Source organism: Bactrocera oleae, chromosome 3, assembly GCF_042242935.1.
Source record: "Bactrocera oleae isolate idBacOlea1 chromosome 3, idBacOlea1, whole genome shotgun sequence".
NCBI lineage: Eukaryota > Metazoa > Arthropoda > Insecta > Diptera > Tephritidae > Bactrocera > Bactrocera oleae.
In genome coordinates, this window is record NC_091537.1 from 85,551,281 (window position 1) to 85,566,659 (window position 15,379).

General features: G+C 29.9%; 1 protein-coding gene and 1 long non-coding RNA gene across 4 annotated transcripts in view; one reads left to right on the forward strand and one right to left on the reverse strand.

Moving 5' to 3' along the window:
* LOC118682286 (uncharacterized) overlaps positions 1-15,379 on the reverse strand; it is a 319,104-nt gene that overhangs the window by 26,948 nt on the left and 276,777 nt on the right. The gene's annotated exons all lie outside the window — the stretch shown is intronic.
* Positions 1-15,379, forward strand: part of LOC106627141 (ankyrin repeat domain-containing protein 29) — a 35,656-nt gene that overhangs the window by 18,602 nt on the left and 1,675 nt on the right. The window contains exons 3-6 of the mRNA XM_014247148.3: positions 7,766-7,876; positions 13,595-13,792; positions 14,353-14,451; positions 15,038-15,331. Of these exons, the coding sequence (XP_014102623.1) occupies positions 7,766-7,876; positions 13,595-13,792; positions 14,353-14,451; positions 15,038-15,331 (702 nt within the window). The remainder of the gene's footprint in view (positions 1-7,765; positions 7,877-13,594; positions 13,793-14,352; positions 14,452-15,037; positions 15,332-15,379) is intronic.

A 15,379-nucleotide genomic window follows, 5' to 3' on the forward strand; every position in this document is an offset into this window, starting at 1 on the left:
AGTTTGTAAAAAAATTTACTCCATAAAACTTATAAATAAATGAAATGACATAAAGCGAAAACTCTTTCAAAAATCTTTATTGTACTAGTGGTATTTGCAAAATTTTTTAATAGAATTGTCACACAATTTTTCACCTCTTCAAAAGAATAAACAGTGGCGCTAAGAACCTAGGGTAAAACATAAAAAAAATTCTCTAATAAAAGATATTGTTCGTGCAATGACCTAGAGTCGAAAAATCAAAAATGTACTCAAAACTTTGGTTATATTTGGTCTGGCGAAATTCGACTTTTGCTCAGATCAAAAAATTGTTAGATTATTGTATGGAGCACTACGTACAGAACATGCAAAAAAATTGTATTGTGATCGAATTTTTCGTCTCCGAGTAGTCACACAAATAAATTTGAGAAGTATAGTTTTGAGAAAACGACGCGATAAAATAATTGAACTGAATGTGTGCACTCTAGAAAACTGTAACTCAAAAACTATTTGTGATATCGATGTAAAATTTTAGTATTTTATTTTTAAAGGTATATGCTATTAATATATAAAAAAATGTTTTTTTTTTTTTAAGATCACACTAGGTGCGTCCCTTAACTCGCTTATAACATAAACAATTTTTTATATTGGCAACCCTATATAACGATACATATATTGAAGTACCATTATATTTTACTTGTAGTAGCATTTATGGCTCACCATATCATTTTGCTCCCTTACTATAAACATTGTGACGTCAATTTGTACGTGCCTAGTATAATTATTCGTTTAATAAAAAACGCTAAACTGTGCTCGCGAATAATTTGTCTACGCAAAAGTGAAATTATTTAGAAAATTTCCTGTTATTAGCAATAATTTTATAGCAACATCGTGTTAAATTAGAAGATAAGCGCTGTACATGCGTGATAAGGCAGGTAAACAGAATTTGCTTGCATAATTTGCATGACTTGTAGAATGAACAGAAAAAGTGCATAAGTGAAAAATAGCTAATTTTTAAAAAAATTTAAATGAAAAAAATATATTTTAGTTAAATAATATAACATAGTTGATTTTTGATCCGCAAGTCTTCAAAACTTTCAGTCAATTATTTTTGTTTAATATTTTATTTCCTGCATTGTCAGCTAACAACAACAATTCGAGCATAATAATCAACAACTTTTAAAAACACTGATAATTAGTTTAACTGTCAATTATGCAAAGAATCTGAAAGCCATTCAATTTCTAGTCAACAAATCAATGAAAGCATCATATCATCAATCATTCAATGATTAAGGCTGCCTTACCGGCAGTGCGGCTATCATTAGTCGTAACATAAGCTAATGAAAATTAAGTGATGCATTTTTTTCTCATAGATACATATTACAATCTGCTATTTAGTCATAGGAGCAAAGATTTAAAAGCAGTGAAAGTAAAAAAAAAATATGAAATGCTAAAAATTAAATTTTACAAAAATCATTTGCAGAATTTTTGGCTATTACTTTTATATTTTGCTTGCATAAGTTGTAAAAAAAATAACAAAAATATGTAAATACTCGTATATCTAAGTTAATTGCATGTGTGGTTTGAGAAAATTATTTGTATTGCATGCAATCACCTTATAACTTGTTTTTGAAATTTTTCATTTAAACTTTTGTTATTTAGTATTTTTACACTTTTAATTTCAATAAAAAATTATTTTTTTTTAGTTATTTATCGTAGTCTTTTTAATGTGCATAAAAATTATTCATACTTTAATATTATACTATATATTCTATATATATTATACTATTATATTCCTTTATTATTTAAATTATTCACCTTTTTTTTATTTAAAATAATTTTTAACACCTATTTTATTTATGTTTTAATTTTATTTGATATTTTCAAAATTTATTTATTATTATTGCACTTAAACATTTTTGTTTGAAAAAGTATTCTTTTTTTACTGTTTACATGACATTTTGAACTTTTTAAACCTGGATTGGGTTTGTAAATTTCCGTTTAAATTTAATTTTTTTAGATTTCTTAAAATTTTTTCTTCAGCTTCTCAATATTTTCACACTTAAAATTAGTTAGTTATTAAATTTAAAAAAGTTTACTTATTTTAGCTTTTGAAATATTTTTATGTTTTTTTTTTATAATTTCGTAGTTTTATTATTTAGTTTGTTTTAACATTAATTAATTTATTTTTTTTATGTAAATGTAATATTGAAAAAAAAATTGTATTTATTACATTTTAGATTTTGTTGTGTTAATTTTTTTTCTAACTTTTTACATATTGGAATTTAAGATATTATATTTTAAGCTTTTTATTACGGCAATTTTTTGTTATACATATTTTTGTTTTATTTTTTTTTTGCTAACTTGATTTTGAACTTTTTCTTAGCTTTTTATATTTCGCTTTGATATATCCAATCTTTGATATTTTAACAATTTAATTATTTTTACTAATTTTGAATTTTAATTTTCTTAAATTTTTCAAAACTTTAACCTTTAAAAATATTTCTAAGCAATTTGTATTATTATTAATAATTATTATATACCAATTTTTATTTTTTAGCATTTCGATATTGATTTACTGCTGTTAAACTCGTTTAAATTTAATAACATTACTTTTGAATTGTGTATTTTTTAGTTTTTCCAGATATTTTGTATTTCGCAATATTTTTGATATTTTCTAAATTTGTTGTTTTAACATTTTAATTATTTTTAAGTTTGCATTAAAATAATTTTTTTTTAAATTTAAAAATTTTTAATTTTGAATTTTTTTCCGAAATTTTGTATGTATTTTCTAATATTTTGGTTTTTTTCTATTTGATATTTTCACAATTTAATTTATTTTAAAGAATACATTTTCAAAATCTAACATTTAAACTTTTATCCTAAGCAATTTGTTAAAAACAATTTTTTTCGCATAATTTTATTTAATTTTTAATATTTTTAATCTGGAAATTAAGAATAACTACTTTTAAAGTAATTTAAAATATTGCTTCTGATTCTGTCACTGTTCAATTAAATATTTTATGGATATTCGTAATATTTAAAAAGTAAGATTTTTTATTTTACAAATTATCAACAACTTAAATTTTTTATATATTTTATTTTTCAGTTTTCTTCATAATTTTTGTATTATTTTACATAACTTGATAGGTTTTAGAACTTTTTAAATTATAAATAATATGTATTTTCGATTTTTTTAATTAATTGTTTATATTGATATTTTTGAATACTATTAAAATTAAATATTTTATTTTCCATTTTTTTTTAATTTTGATTAGTTTAATTTTTATTTTTGTTTTCATATTGTTTTTCATTTTTTTCATTTCCTAACAATTTATTTTATACGTATGTAATACTTTTACGGAATTAAACTTTTATATTTACGTAATTCCAAATTTTATAATTTTGTAACTCCTGTTAATGAGTTCTCTTTTGCTTTTTTGCTGCACTTCCTCGCTAATAGTTATTTTTATACATATCTCATAAGTTTTACTTTTTGCTTAGCATCTCTCACACGCCGCCCATAATTCCAGCTCATTTAATTTAGTGTAATTTGAAATTATTTCGCCTCATTAACAAGAGTTCAAATTGAACCATTAAAGCGGTGGAGTGCTCAAGACGCTTTCGGACGTTTAAAAGTCAACCGAAGTCTTGTCGCACCACTTAGTATGAAGTATGTATGTATGAATGCCAGTTGCCCCACACTATACACGTCGGCGTTTTGCTTTTTGCTTTGCATTTTCTTTGAACCTATAAAATATTCGAAAATTGCACTTCCGGCGGCCGACAGCTTGTGGCTGTGACAAACTGACTGCGCCGTCGTATTTATCATTCTTGTGGCTAATATGCTTTGTTTTGCTGTTGTTTTTGTGCTCGTATTTTACTGTTTTTTGTTGCTTGCTTCCGTTGTGACTTGTGGCAAAGGTGTTTGAGAGGCGGTAAATATACGGGTTCAACTTAAAGGTGGAGGGTGAAAAATAACACAGCAAATCAAATATGCAAATCAGAGACCGACACTTTGAGGTTGATGTGTGCAAAAGCAATGCAATTTTTATAAAAATATATATAATATATGGGAAAACTGAGGTTGTTAGCCTCTAGAAATAGAATGTTTCGAACCGAAAGGTCTTGCAATTCGTCCCCCACCAAGATACTTCGAAAAGCAATCTACCTGAAATGAGTTAAATTGAGAATATTATTTCTAAAATTTTGAAATATTTTCATCTATCTTTTGTTACACACGAACTTACATATCTGCAATTAATTTAAAAATATCTCTACTCGATAGCAATTGGACATTTTATGTAGGTAAATGCTCTTCTTTGAGATAAATTCATCGACAGCTGCTTGCCACCAAGTGCCACACCGAAAATAGTTTTAAATGGCAAAGTGCCACATTGAGACAATATTTACAAATTTGGCTGAATTACAAGTTACAACAACAAAAATCTTTGAAAAGTGAAACACTAAAGAGGGGAAAGCTAATTTGCAAAATGCTTTGAAAAAAAAACGACCAGTGAAAGAGAAATCATTTTATTAGGTATAAAGAGCTTGGACAACGATCTAGGCCGATTTCATTTATGTTTAGCGCTAAACTACAATATTATTATGAATACATAGAAATACCACATATGCCATATTGAGCCACATTAACGGCTTAAAGTTAGCTAGAAAGTCGAAAATTATTATATCGTGTGTATTTGGACTAGTAAAAGCTCTGGACTGATTGCGTTAACTTGTGACTATACTCAAGTATATTTGGAAACATGTTTTCACGCAATTTCATGTAGATAAAACGCACTCTGACCGACATGTGTGGCATAAAGTCTGCTAAAATGACGAAAATGATCAAATAGCTACCATATACTAAAGCTGCGGTAATTCGTTAACCAATTTTACTAATTTTCTGCACGCAACTGTAATACATCGAATATTTGACGTTCGCTTAATTTGTATAGCATATATCTTACATATTGACCAATATATATGGTATAAAGCCAACCGGAAGTTTGAAATCGTTATATTGGGTATATTGGAATCAGGTACTAGAGGTAGTATTGGCCCAATTTTATCCATTTTAATATTACAATATATTATTGCCAGAAAAACTGCTCTATAACTTTTTTAAGTAACTTCCCAGATTGGACAATATAATATTAAGTCTCAACAGAAAGTTTGAAATCTTTATATTGGTAATACGGGAGCTACGTGTGGTATTACTATATACACATATGATATAAAGTCAACCGGAAGTTTGAAAATCTTCATATTGATTATATGGGATCTAGAGAAAGTATTGAACGGATTTTATGCATTTTTGACACGAAATTACATTATTATTCGGAAAATACTCTTTCCGAATTCAATCTCACATAATGAACTATATTTTCCGTAAAAAGTCAGTCACAGGTACTGTAGTCCACATATTCGGTATCTGGGCGCTTGAACAATTATCATATTATAAAGGCACTATTTGTGCAAAGTGTCATTCGAATATATTCATTTGGAATTTAAAATTGTGATTGTGGTCCAATTTCAAAGATTTCTTATGAGGATAGTGTTAAATACCAAACTTGTTTGAACTTGGTGGAGCAGGCCACGCCTCCAATTTTGATACCGGCTAACGGATATGAATACCTTTTTTACCATCTTGTGGGAGAAATCCAATGTTTCTCACTTTTTGTAGTTTTTAACATAACCGTTATATGGGGAGTGTGCGCGGTTTTTACCCGTTTCACCCATTGGAAATGGGTTTTCACACTGTTCGAGGGTGTGGGAAGTAGCCATGGTTGTGATCCGATTTCGCCCGTTTTCACAATATCAGACTTTTAGGGCAATATTATGTAAAAACTGTGATTAATATTGGTCACACGGATTTCAACTCATCTCGTCATTCTGTTCATTTATACATACATATGTACCACTATACCTATCTCTTTCGGTTAAAATTAAAATAATAGGAAATAAAACAGAATTTCGGCTGCTGTCATACCCAAGCAACCATTGACACCATCGATTTTAACAAGCTCCGCTTGCTGGTGAGCAGGCGTGTGAGACTGCAAATTTGGGTGCCACCAGTGCGACAGATGCGATAAAACTTTAAGTATGCACAATGACCTATACATTAATATGTACGTATGTATGTAAGAAACAGCGCAGATAGCAGCAGTTTCATACAAACAACAACAAACAGTGTTGTAACAAGCGCGTTGTGGCAAATGCCAGGCAGCCGCATGACATGGCAACAATGTGTCGCTGTCACGCTTAGTCGGTTGTTTGGTGTGACCAGTTTGATGGTAGTTGCCGCTGCACACGTACACACCTACATACATTATACAGTGTATTACAGCATCAGGTGCAATTTAACGGCGCATACGCCGCCGGCTTGCCCACCTCTGCTTCAGTCTCACCCATACGCTCTGCTGCTCAATAAGAGTCTTGTAGATTTTATTAAAGAAGAAGAAAAAACAGAAGAATCAGCTGTGTGAAATATGAAACATCGTTGCTGTTGCATCACCTTTGCTGCGCGACTGAAGTTGGCAGCTTATTTCTTAAAGGCAATACAGCTACTGGGGCACTAACGGAGTCAATGAGGCTGACAGCTTTTTTGTATTTAATATTCTTTTTATTGCTGTTGCTGTTTCTGTAATATGAGTAGAATTTCGTGCACAATTTGGTTTTCCGTGGGGCCTTATTGACTTTATGTTGCAACATTTGCACATTTCTGTGTGTGTAATGTGGCACAACGATAAGGGTCATGCTACACTCTGCCTTCACCCATAATTTCTAATCAAATATTTATGTGTATGCGATGTTGCACATATGACTTATAGCAATCGTTTAGACTCGACTGCCCAAATATATATATATATATATATATACCTATATATATGTAGAAGAGAGTAGCAAAGAAGCTTAATTGCACTCACCTTATTTTATTGCCCCCTTTTTTAGCTCTCATAATCACCTGTTCTTTCTCACATTATTATTTTTATACCGCTATACTGTGAATAGGGTAAATTATGTTTGCCACCCAGAAGGAAACGTCGGAGACCCTAAAAAGTATTTATACGATCAGCGTAACGAGCTAAGTCGATTTAGAAATGTCCGTCTTTCGGTATATACGCGTACTAGTCCGTCAGTTTCAATCTGAAATTTGGCATTCGTTCTTTTCTCACCAAGGAACCGCCGATAGCGGAGCACTTTAACATATAGCTGTCATACAAATTGAGTGTTCAAAATGAAATTTTTGTATGGAAAACTGTTTAACCGACAAGACATCTTTACGAAATTCGGCATATATTATTATCCAAGGCAACTATACAATCTTCGTATATATTGTTCAGATCGGATAACTATAGAATATAGCTGCCATACAAACCAAACACTTTGTTTGGAAAAATTTTTATTTAATAAGATGTCTTCACGATAATTGGTATGGATTACTGTCTAAGACAACGCTACAATATACAAATTAATTGTTTAGATCGGACTACTATAGCATATAGCTGTCATAAAAACTGAGTGATCAAAATCAAAATTCTTTGAAAAGATATCTTCACGAAATTTGGCATATATTATTGTCCAAAGCAACGCCACAATCGCTGAATATGTTGTTTAGATCGGACCACTATATCAAAATCAATATAAAGATCTTTAATATATACTATTTCATCTTTGTTATAAGTATACTATCTTAAAGGTATAAGAAATTAGCTTTGATGCAGTCGAAGTAAAATTTTTTCTTGTTTATTGCTTAAATTCATTTTTTTGTTATTTTTTATTGCAGAAGGAGACTCCATCCGATGTGCTGTTGCATCTGGCAGCACTACGTGGCGATGAAATCAACCTGCGGCGCGTACTTGACAGCGGCAAAGTGCATGTGGATTGTAAAGATGAGGTAAGTAGCGTTGTTTGCGTGTATATATATAGATTGTTTTATTATATACATATATACTAATCTGTATATATATACATACTTGTATGTATTTGGAAGCATTGTTGTTTATCCATAGTTGGTTGAGTGGCATTTACTTTTGGTGCTGAGAGAGCGTAAATAATGACATTACTGTTTTTATTGTTATTGTATACTCACCCTTTGGCTTTTCGAAGATAAAAATAAAAATACTTATTCAGGGTATTCACGTGTTCGTAATTATTCGTTGAAACTTAAAATTGTTACGTTTCATAAGTTGAGGTTATATTTTTCTCTCCTCTCGGAGCGCAAATGGTTTTATTAATATTTTAATAAAAATGTTTGAAAATCTGTGAAGCCCAAAATTCGTTAATGAAGTACAAAATTCGCTCTTTGAGAAATAATATTGGGATTTTTTGAAGACTGGCAACATTTTGGAATTTATGCTGATTGAAAAGAATAAGAGACGCACCAAGCGGTAACTCTATCCTTAATAATTCTCTTCATTTTCATAAGTTTTTTTCTCAGCAATAGTAAGGCGATAGTAGTAGTTGAGACACAAAATGTATTGAAAGAGATAAATAACTTTCTATCTTGAGGAGCTAAGATAAGCCGAAGATAGTTTCGTTTGTATTAGTTATCGCTTTATAGGTTAGTAAAAACAGTTTTAAATACAGCCTATGAGTAATTATAGGTTAGACTAGTAAAAATGAAACAAACAGCTAAACCATAACAAAAAAACCAAGTTGAATTCAATTTTAAAATACCTGACAATTTCTACCTTTCAAACTGGTACATTTCGACTTTTAGAAATTGTGGGAGATATAAATATATTTTCTGAAATATCCATCAATATGTTAAAATGGTGGTCGTAACATATTGTTGTCGCTAATAATTATGTTAATTGTTGGAGTAATACAGAGCAGAAGCCAAGATAAGGTTACCACGAATTTTACAAAAAACGTTCCCCAATATTTTGAACGGAAGTGATAACAAGACCTAAAACTGCGTTTCTACGGCTGTGTTTTTATATTGAACACATCAAGAGACACGCAGGTCTTTATGATTGGCATGTCACTCAAATAAATTTCATATATTCAAGTATTTCACTCGTGAATATCCCTATTGATAAAATAAATCTCCCCTTTTTGCTAGTTAAATTTCAGTGTAGGGTGCGTGCTTGGGATGAAGTACTAAAAATAGTATGAAAATATGAATCCATGTTCCTTTGTATACTTGTGCGCGTAAGTTATTTCGCTCAAGTCAAGGCCATAATCTTTGAAGTGTTTTTATATTATTTTGTATACGAACTTTGTTCTGCTGGATTGAGAATGCAAAAACTTATTAGGGCCTAATTAATCGCAATTTTGATGAGTGGGGTATCTGATGGTGTTGAGGAAATAGTTTTTTGCAAAGGTTTTAATAAAATCGAAATGTTATAAAAATGTCTTGTTTTTATTTTCATAAGAGTTTCATATTTTTTACATTTTAATTTTAATTAATTTAAATAAAATATGTATTTATGTTAATTTAAATTAGAAAAAATTAAAAATTATGGTATTTCATTTTCAGTTGAATTTTTCATTTCAAAATCTATTTTGATGCTTGAATTTTTACTTTCATGGAAGTTTATATTAGTTTTAATAAATTAAATTTTAATAGTATTTGATTTTAATTTTAATTATATTTTGGAATTAAAAATTTTCCTTGATTCTAATTTGAGCTTTAATTTATCAGTTAAGTATAACTTTTAGCTACGTTTAAATTTTTAATTTCACGGAATTTTAAAATACTTTTGAATTTTACATTTAGTGATTTTAAATGTTTATTTAATTTGCATTTTAATTATGCTGTTTATCTTTACACCTAAAATTTAATTGTTTATTCATTCTAATATTGATTTTAAATTGAAATTTATTTTTTGAATTAGATTTTTATTTTTATTTAAATTGAAGGTAAAATTTTAATATTGAAGTATTTTAACAATTTTATTTTTAATTTTAATTAAAATTTAAATTTTAGTTGCAATGTTAATAATGTAATTTTATCAATTTGGTAATTAAAAGAATCAATATATATACAGTAATCATAATTTGAATTTTCAATTAAATTTAAAAATTAATTTCATTTTAATTTTAAATCAAATTCTTATTTTAATTTTAATTCCAGCGCAATTTTTAATTTAAAGTTTTTTATTAATACTAATTTTGATTGTTTAGTTGTTTAGATTTAGTTTTAGTTTTAGTTTTAATTTAAATTTTAATTAATTTTAATTTTAATATAATTTTTAATATTAGTTTTAATAATAATTTTAATTGTAATTTAAATTCAAATTAAACTTTTAATTTTCGTTTTAATTTTAATTTTCGTTTTAATTTTAATTTTAATTTTAATTTTAATTTTAATTTTAATTTAATTTTTATTTTAATTTAAGTGTTTTTCGAAGGTAATTTTATCAATTACGGTTTTAAATTTAGTTTTAACTTTAATTATATTTTTAATTTAAATAATAAGCTTTATAATTTGAATTTAATGAATTTAATTTATAAAATTAATATAGAGGAATAATAACTTTTTTTAATTTAAAATTATATTTCTAATTAAATTATTTAGTTTGTATTAAATTTTGGCTTTAAAATATTTTTATTGGCAACTACTTATTTATTCAAATAATTTAATATTTTTTTTAAATTAATTGGAGCTAATATATTAAAAAAATTTCATTTAATATTTTAAGGAAAATCTAAGCATCTAATTTTAATAAAAAAAAAATATATATATCAGTTTTTTTTTTTAATTTATATATTATTTTAACTTTAAAATTTTCAACAAATTTTTAATTTTCTATTTAGTTTAAAATTTACTCTTAAACTTTATAAATTATTATTGGCTTGACTTCATTTATTTAAATTTATGCTTACTTTCAGAAAAAAAAATATGCTCATAATTTTACAATATTAAGGGAGCGTAATTTCATTTTTTATTAATTTCTAATTAAAATAATAATTTCGCTTATTGGCAATTGCCCAACATTTGCCGGCACTTTCGCTTTTCTTAGACTCCGCCTGGCTAACAACGCTTTGGTGCACAAATAAATAATAAATAATTTTCACCGACAAAGCAAATGCCAAGCAGCAAGCGCCTTTTTTGGCGGCAACACCTCAATTCACTTAATATTAATATATGAATGAATGTAGTTAGTACGTGTATGTGTTTGTCTGCAACTTCGCATTTGCGGGTGTTTGCCGGTCGTGTTCATTGTTTACGCTTTTGGCTCGCATTAATTCCTAACCGAACGGGGTGTGGGCAAATCGAATCACGTCTGCACTCATTTCATGCCGCAACGCCTCATGCGATGCCAAAAAACTGCACTCAAGCGAAAATTCATTTGTATGCAATTCACAAAGCCGCTGCGCAACGGCACGAACGTGTGTGTGTGTTTTTGCGATGCGCAAAGTTGCGACTGCGCGAACGCGTCTAGTGAAATTTCGTAGTCGATTGTTAATTGGTGCGCGTGAAATTTGTAAACAAATGTGCTAATCATGTGGGTTGTATGTTTGGCTAAAAAATGTGCTAAATTTGTCTTTTCTTTTGTGGACTCTTTCGGACCAAGAAAGCTCGGAAACGTAGATAAATCAATCGTTAGGATTGGTAAGGCATTGTGCAAATGAGAAATTGAATTTTCTATTGGCATTCACTCGTCTTTCGAGTATTAAGTAAACATTAAGACCAATAGGTGACTAGAGGATTTAACCTTCGCTGAGAATATTAATCTTTATGGTGTATTCGTTAGGTGGAGGGCGCTCGAAAAGCCTACACTCGCTAAGAAGCTTGAACGTGTCCAAAGAGCAGCTCTCATCGGCATCTGCGAGGCACTGCGGACTACAACATAGCACCGGTAGATATTGTCTGCATATGCATTGCTACGAAGGTCGCTTCAAGGTTCAGAGAAGCTGGGTATATGAAGGGCTTCTACGCGACTGCGAGATTTTTCTGGCTTATAATAGAACGTAGGAAATCTACTGAACTACTTTCTCTTAGCAAAGTTCATCTCCTCGCAATTGTAGGAGTTCTTACTGGATATTATCGAATAGGCATTCATGCTGTAAGGCTAAAAATCGAATCATACGTAAATTGCCCAAGATGTATGGAAGAAAGTGGAAACTTCCAGGCACTTTCTCCTCCATTGTCTAGCTTTCGCAAGACTGAAATTTAAACATCTCGGCAGTCATACTCGCGGCGAAACAGGAAACATAGACGAAACTGACATTAGACGACTCAACAAATTTGTGTTCGGCTCAAAGAGCTTCGGCAATTTATGAGGGTCTTTATGATTATTTTTATAGGAGTCTTGGCACCACAACTCACCGGCGTTAAAAGCTGTCTAAGGGAGATGCCTCTTAGGATCGACCATTTATCCTAACTTAGTTTCGGTTTCTAAGTATTGTAATGCTTTAAGTTTATTTAAGTACTACTGGTTCGCTAAGAGTGGTTCAAGATTAATGTTTCTCGACATATACTTCTAAGTCTTAGCTGTACTTTAAAAATCTAGCAGTAGCTTAAACATTTATTCTTTAGCTAAAGTTCAGTTCAAAATCGTATGTCATCACATCAAAACCTTAATTCAAGATTCAAATTAGAGAAATATTTCAAAATTAAATTTCATATCTTTAGGATTTGGTATGAGATCTAGTTGTTCTTTTTTTCGAGTTTTCAGTTATATTCGATAAAGCAAGACAGCATGCAGTTGTCTAGAATTTAATTTGTTGCTATTATTATTTGAAGCCCTGTATGATATTTTTCGCCAGATTATTAGGTTCTGACGGCATTTCATAACTTAATATATAACGATCAGTTCGAAACAATTCCTAATCCTCGAAATTTACATATTACATATGTATATATACAATAATATTCTTCGGAATCTATATTTTTTATTTGAAAAGGTTATAAATATAATTAAATTAAGGTAATTAAAATTTTCTGAATTATTTCAATGCTGAAATATTTCCATATTACTGTCATTTGCTTAAACCGGGATGTGACTATTTCGTTTGGTGATTTGTACTTATTATTCTTGAACGTCTCCAATCATTCATAATAAATCTCTATATAACTTAGGCATCCCCTTATGGTATCACCCTCTCATTCACATTTTTTATTGCATTTTTGCCGTTATTCTATCAGCCCACACAACGCTGTAAACATCAGGTGCCTAGTTACCCATACCCATCAGACAAACAGTAGCAATTTTTTCCTTATCAGTGATTTTCCTAATTTTTATTTGTTTGTTGTGGTTTAATGAAATCAGTTGCGTGCATTCGATATGGCGAAACGAACGCCTTCGTGGCGCGGCGCTTAATAATTTTGCGAACATTAAAACGAGTTTTTCATATTCTTTCAATTTCATTTGGCGAAACCGATTAAATTTCAATTTCATATGCATTTCATTATTTTGCGGTAGCGTTGCATAAATGCACTGAGTGCGTAATTGGTGAAATTCGATGCGGAAAAACATGAAAGTGCTGTAACCACAGCTGAGATAAATTGTGGTGGAGTTTTTGGAAAAAAAAAATTTTTAATTGATTAGGAAATCAAAACATTGAGGTTTAGTTTTCCTTTGCATGTTTTAAAAACAATTTAAATTATTTCCTTGAGTAAACTGGATTTTTATATTTTTATAACTTTTTAATATGCTTTTAGGATGGCACCACACCTCTCATACTTTCAGCAGCGGGCGGCCACACGCCATGTGTGCTGGAATTGCTTGAACAGGGCGCAGATCCGAATTCACGACGCGCTACTGGCACAACACCGTTATTTTTCGCAGCACAGGGTGGTTACCTAGATGTGGTGAAAATATTGATAAAGGCCGGCGCTAGCGTGGATACGCCATCGGTGGTAAGTTTAACATTTTTTTTTCCAAAAAATATAATATATTAATGAGTTATAGACAAATAAAAAAAAAATTTAGGAATCTGGGAAGTTTAAGTTTTTTTTTATCAAAACTGCTTTACAAATCAAAATTAAAATTTTCAAAAAATAAGTAAATAAATTAGGCCTTTAAAATTTGTATAAAGTGAAAAAAATCACAGTAGAATGAAACCCCTTTCGAAAAAAGGTAAAGTTTCAAAAACGAAGGGAAAAAAAAATTTCGGGCGCACTGAATTTGGAAAGAGGAAGGGAAGGAGCGTGGTTAATTTTTTAAGGCTTAAAAACAGTTTATCTCAATTTGTAGGACTACGAGTCCTATGGAAAAATGTTACAGAAAAAAGTTGTAGGTAAAAAGGTCTACAACTTTCGTGTTAATACTTCTTTACATAATCTCAAAACTTATGTAAAGTATTCAAAAGGGCTTTATACTATTTAGATTTTTATTGCTTTTATTGCCTGGTCTAAATTTAAAAATTATATATATGTATGTAAGTCTAATATGATTTTAATATTACATTTTCTTTTAGGATGGCGGTACCCCGCTATTTGTCGCTGCTCAAGGTGGTTATGTGAAATTGGTTCGTGAGTTGCTGGACTGTGGCGCCAATGTGAACGCGTGTATGAAGGTGAAGTAAAAAAATTAAGCAAATGCTAAGTTCGTTAAGTTAAGTTAAGTAAAGTTAGATGTTAAGTTTAAAAAATATAACTATGCTTACTTGCTAAAGGTGAAATAAGCCAATTAAGTTAAGGTTAAGTTAATTTAATTCAAGTTAAGTTAAGTTAAGTTAAGTAAAGTTATGTTAAGTTAAGAACAGTTTAGTTAAGTAAAGTTAACTTACGTTAAGTTAGGGATTTTTATGTTAAGTTACGTCAAGTTAAGGTTTGTTATGTTAAGTTTAATTTGAATTTTGCTTGCTTGATCAGGCTGATATACCAAATTAATTTCCGATTAAGTAAAACTTTAACGCGTTATGTTACTTTATGGTTAATTAAGTTAAGTTACGTTGCTAATTGAACTGAACTTAGTTAGTTACAGCACGTTAGCATTTCTGCGGTTTAGTTTTTAAAACAAAAAAAAACAATTTTTTCCGGTATTCTCAAATCTCTTGATTAAATTCATTTATGAAACCTATAACAAAGGGGTCAAAAGCACCTACTTGTATGTTATATGCTGAGCTTAACATTCTTGTCTTCTTTTCCACCAAAACACAGGATCGCGCCACACCCGTTTTTATAGCTGCACAAAACGGTCATCGCACAGTGTTATCACTGCTCATCACGGCGGGCGCCAACCCCGATATGAAGCGCATAGATGGTGCCACACCACTTTGGATCGCCGCACAAATGGGACACGATCACATATGTAAAGTGTTGTTGCAAAATGGCGCTTTTGTGGATGCCGTGCGCTGTGATGGTGCGACGCCACTCTTCAAGGCGGCGCATAAGGGACACGCGGCGGTTGTGACTGAACTCTTGAAACACAGACCTAACTTGGGCCTACTACCGGTAGGTGACGATCACTTTTAGTAATGAAAAAGTATTTTTCAACAATTA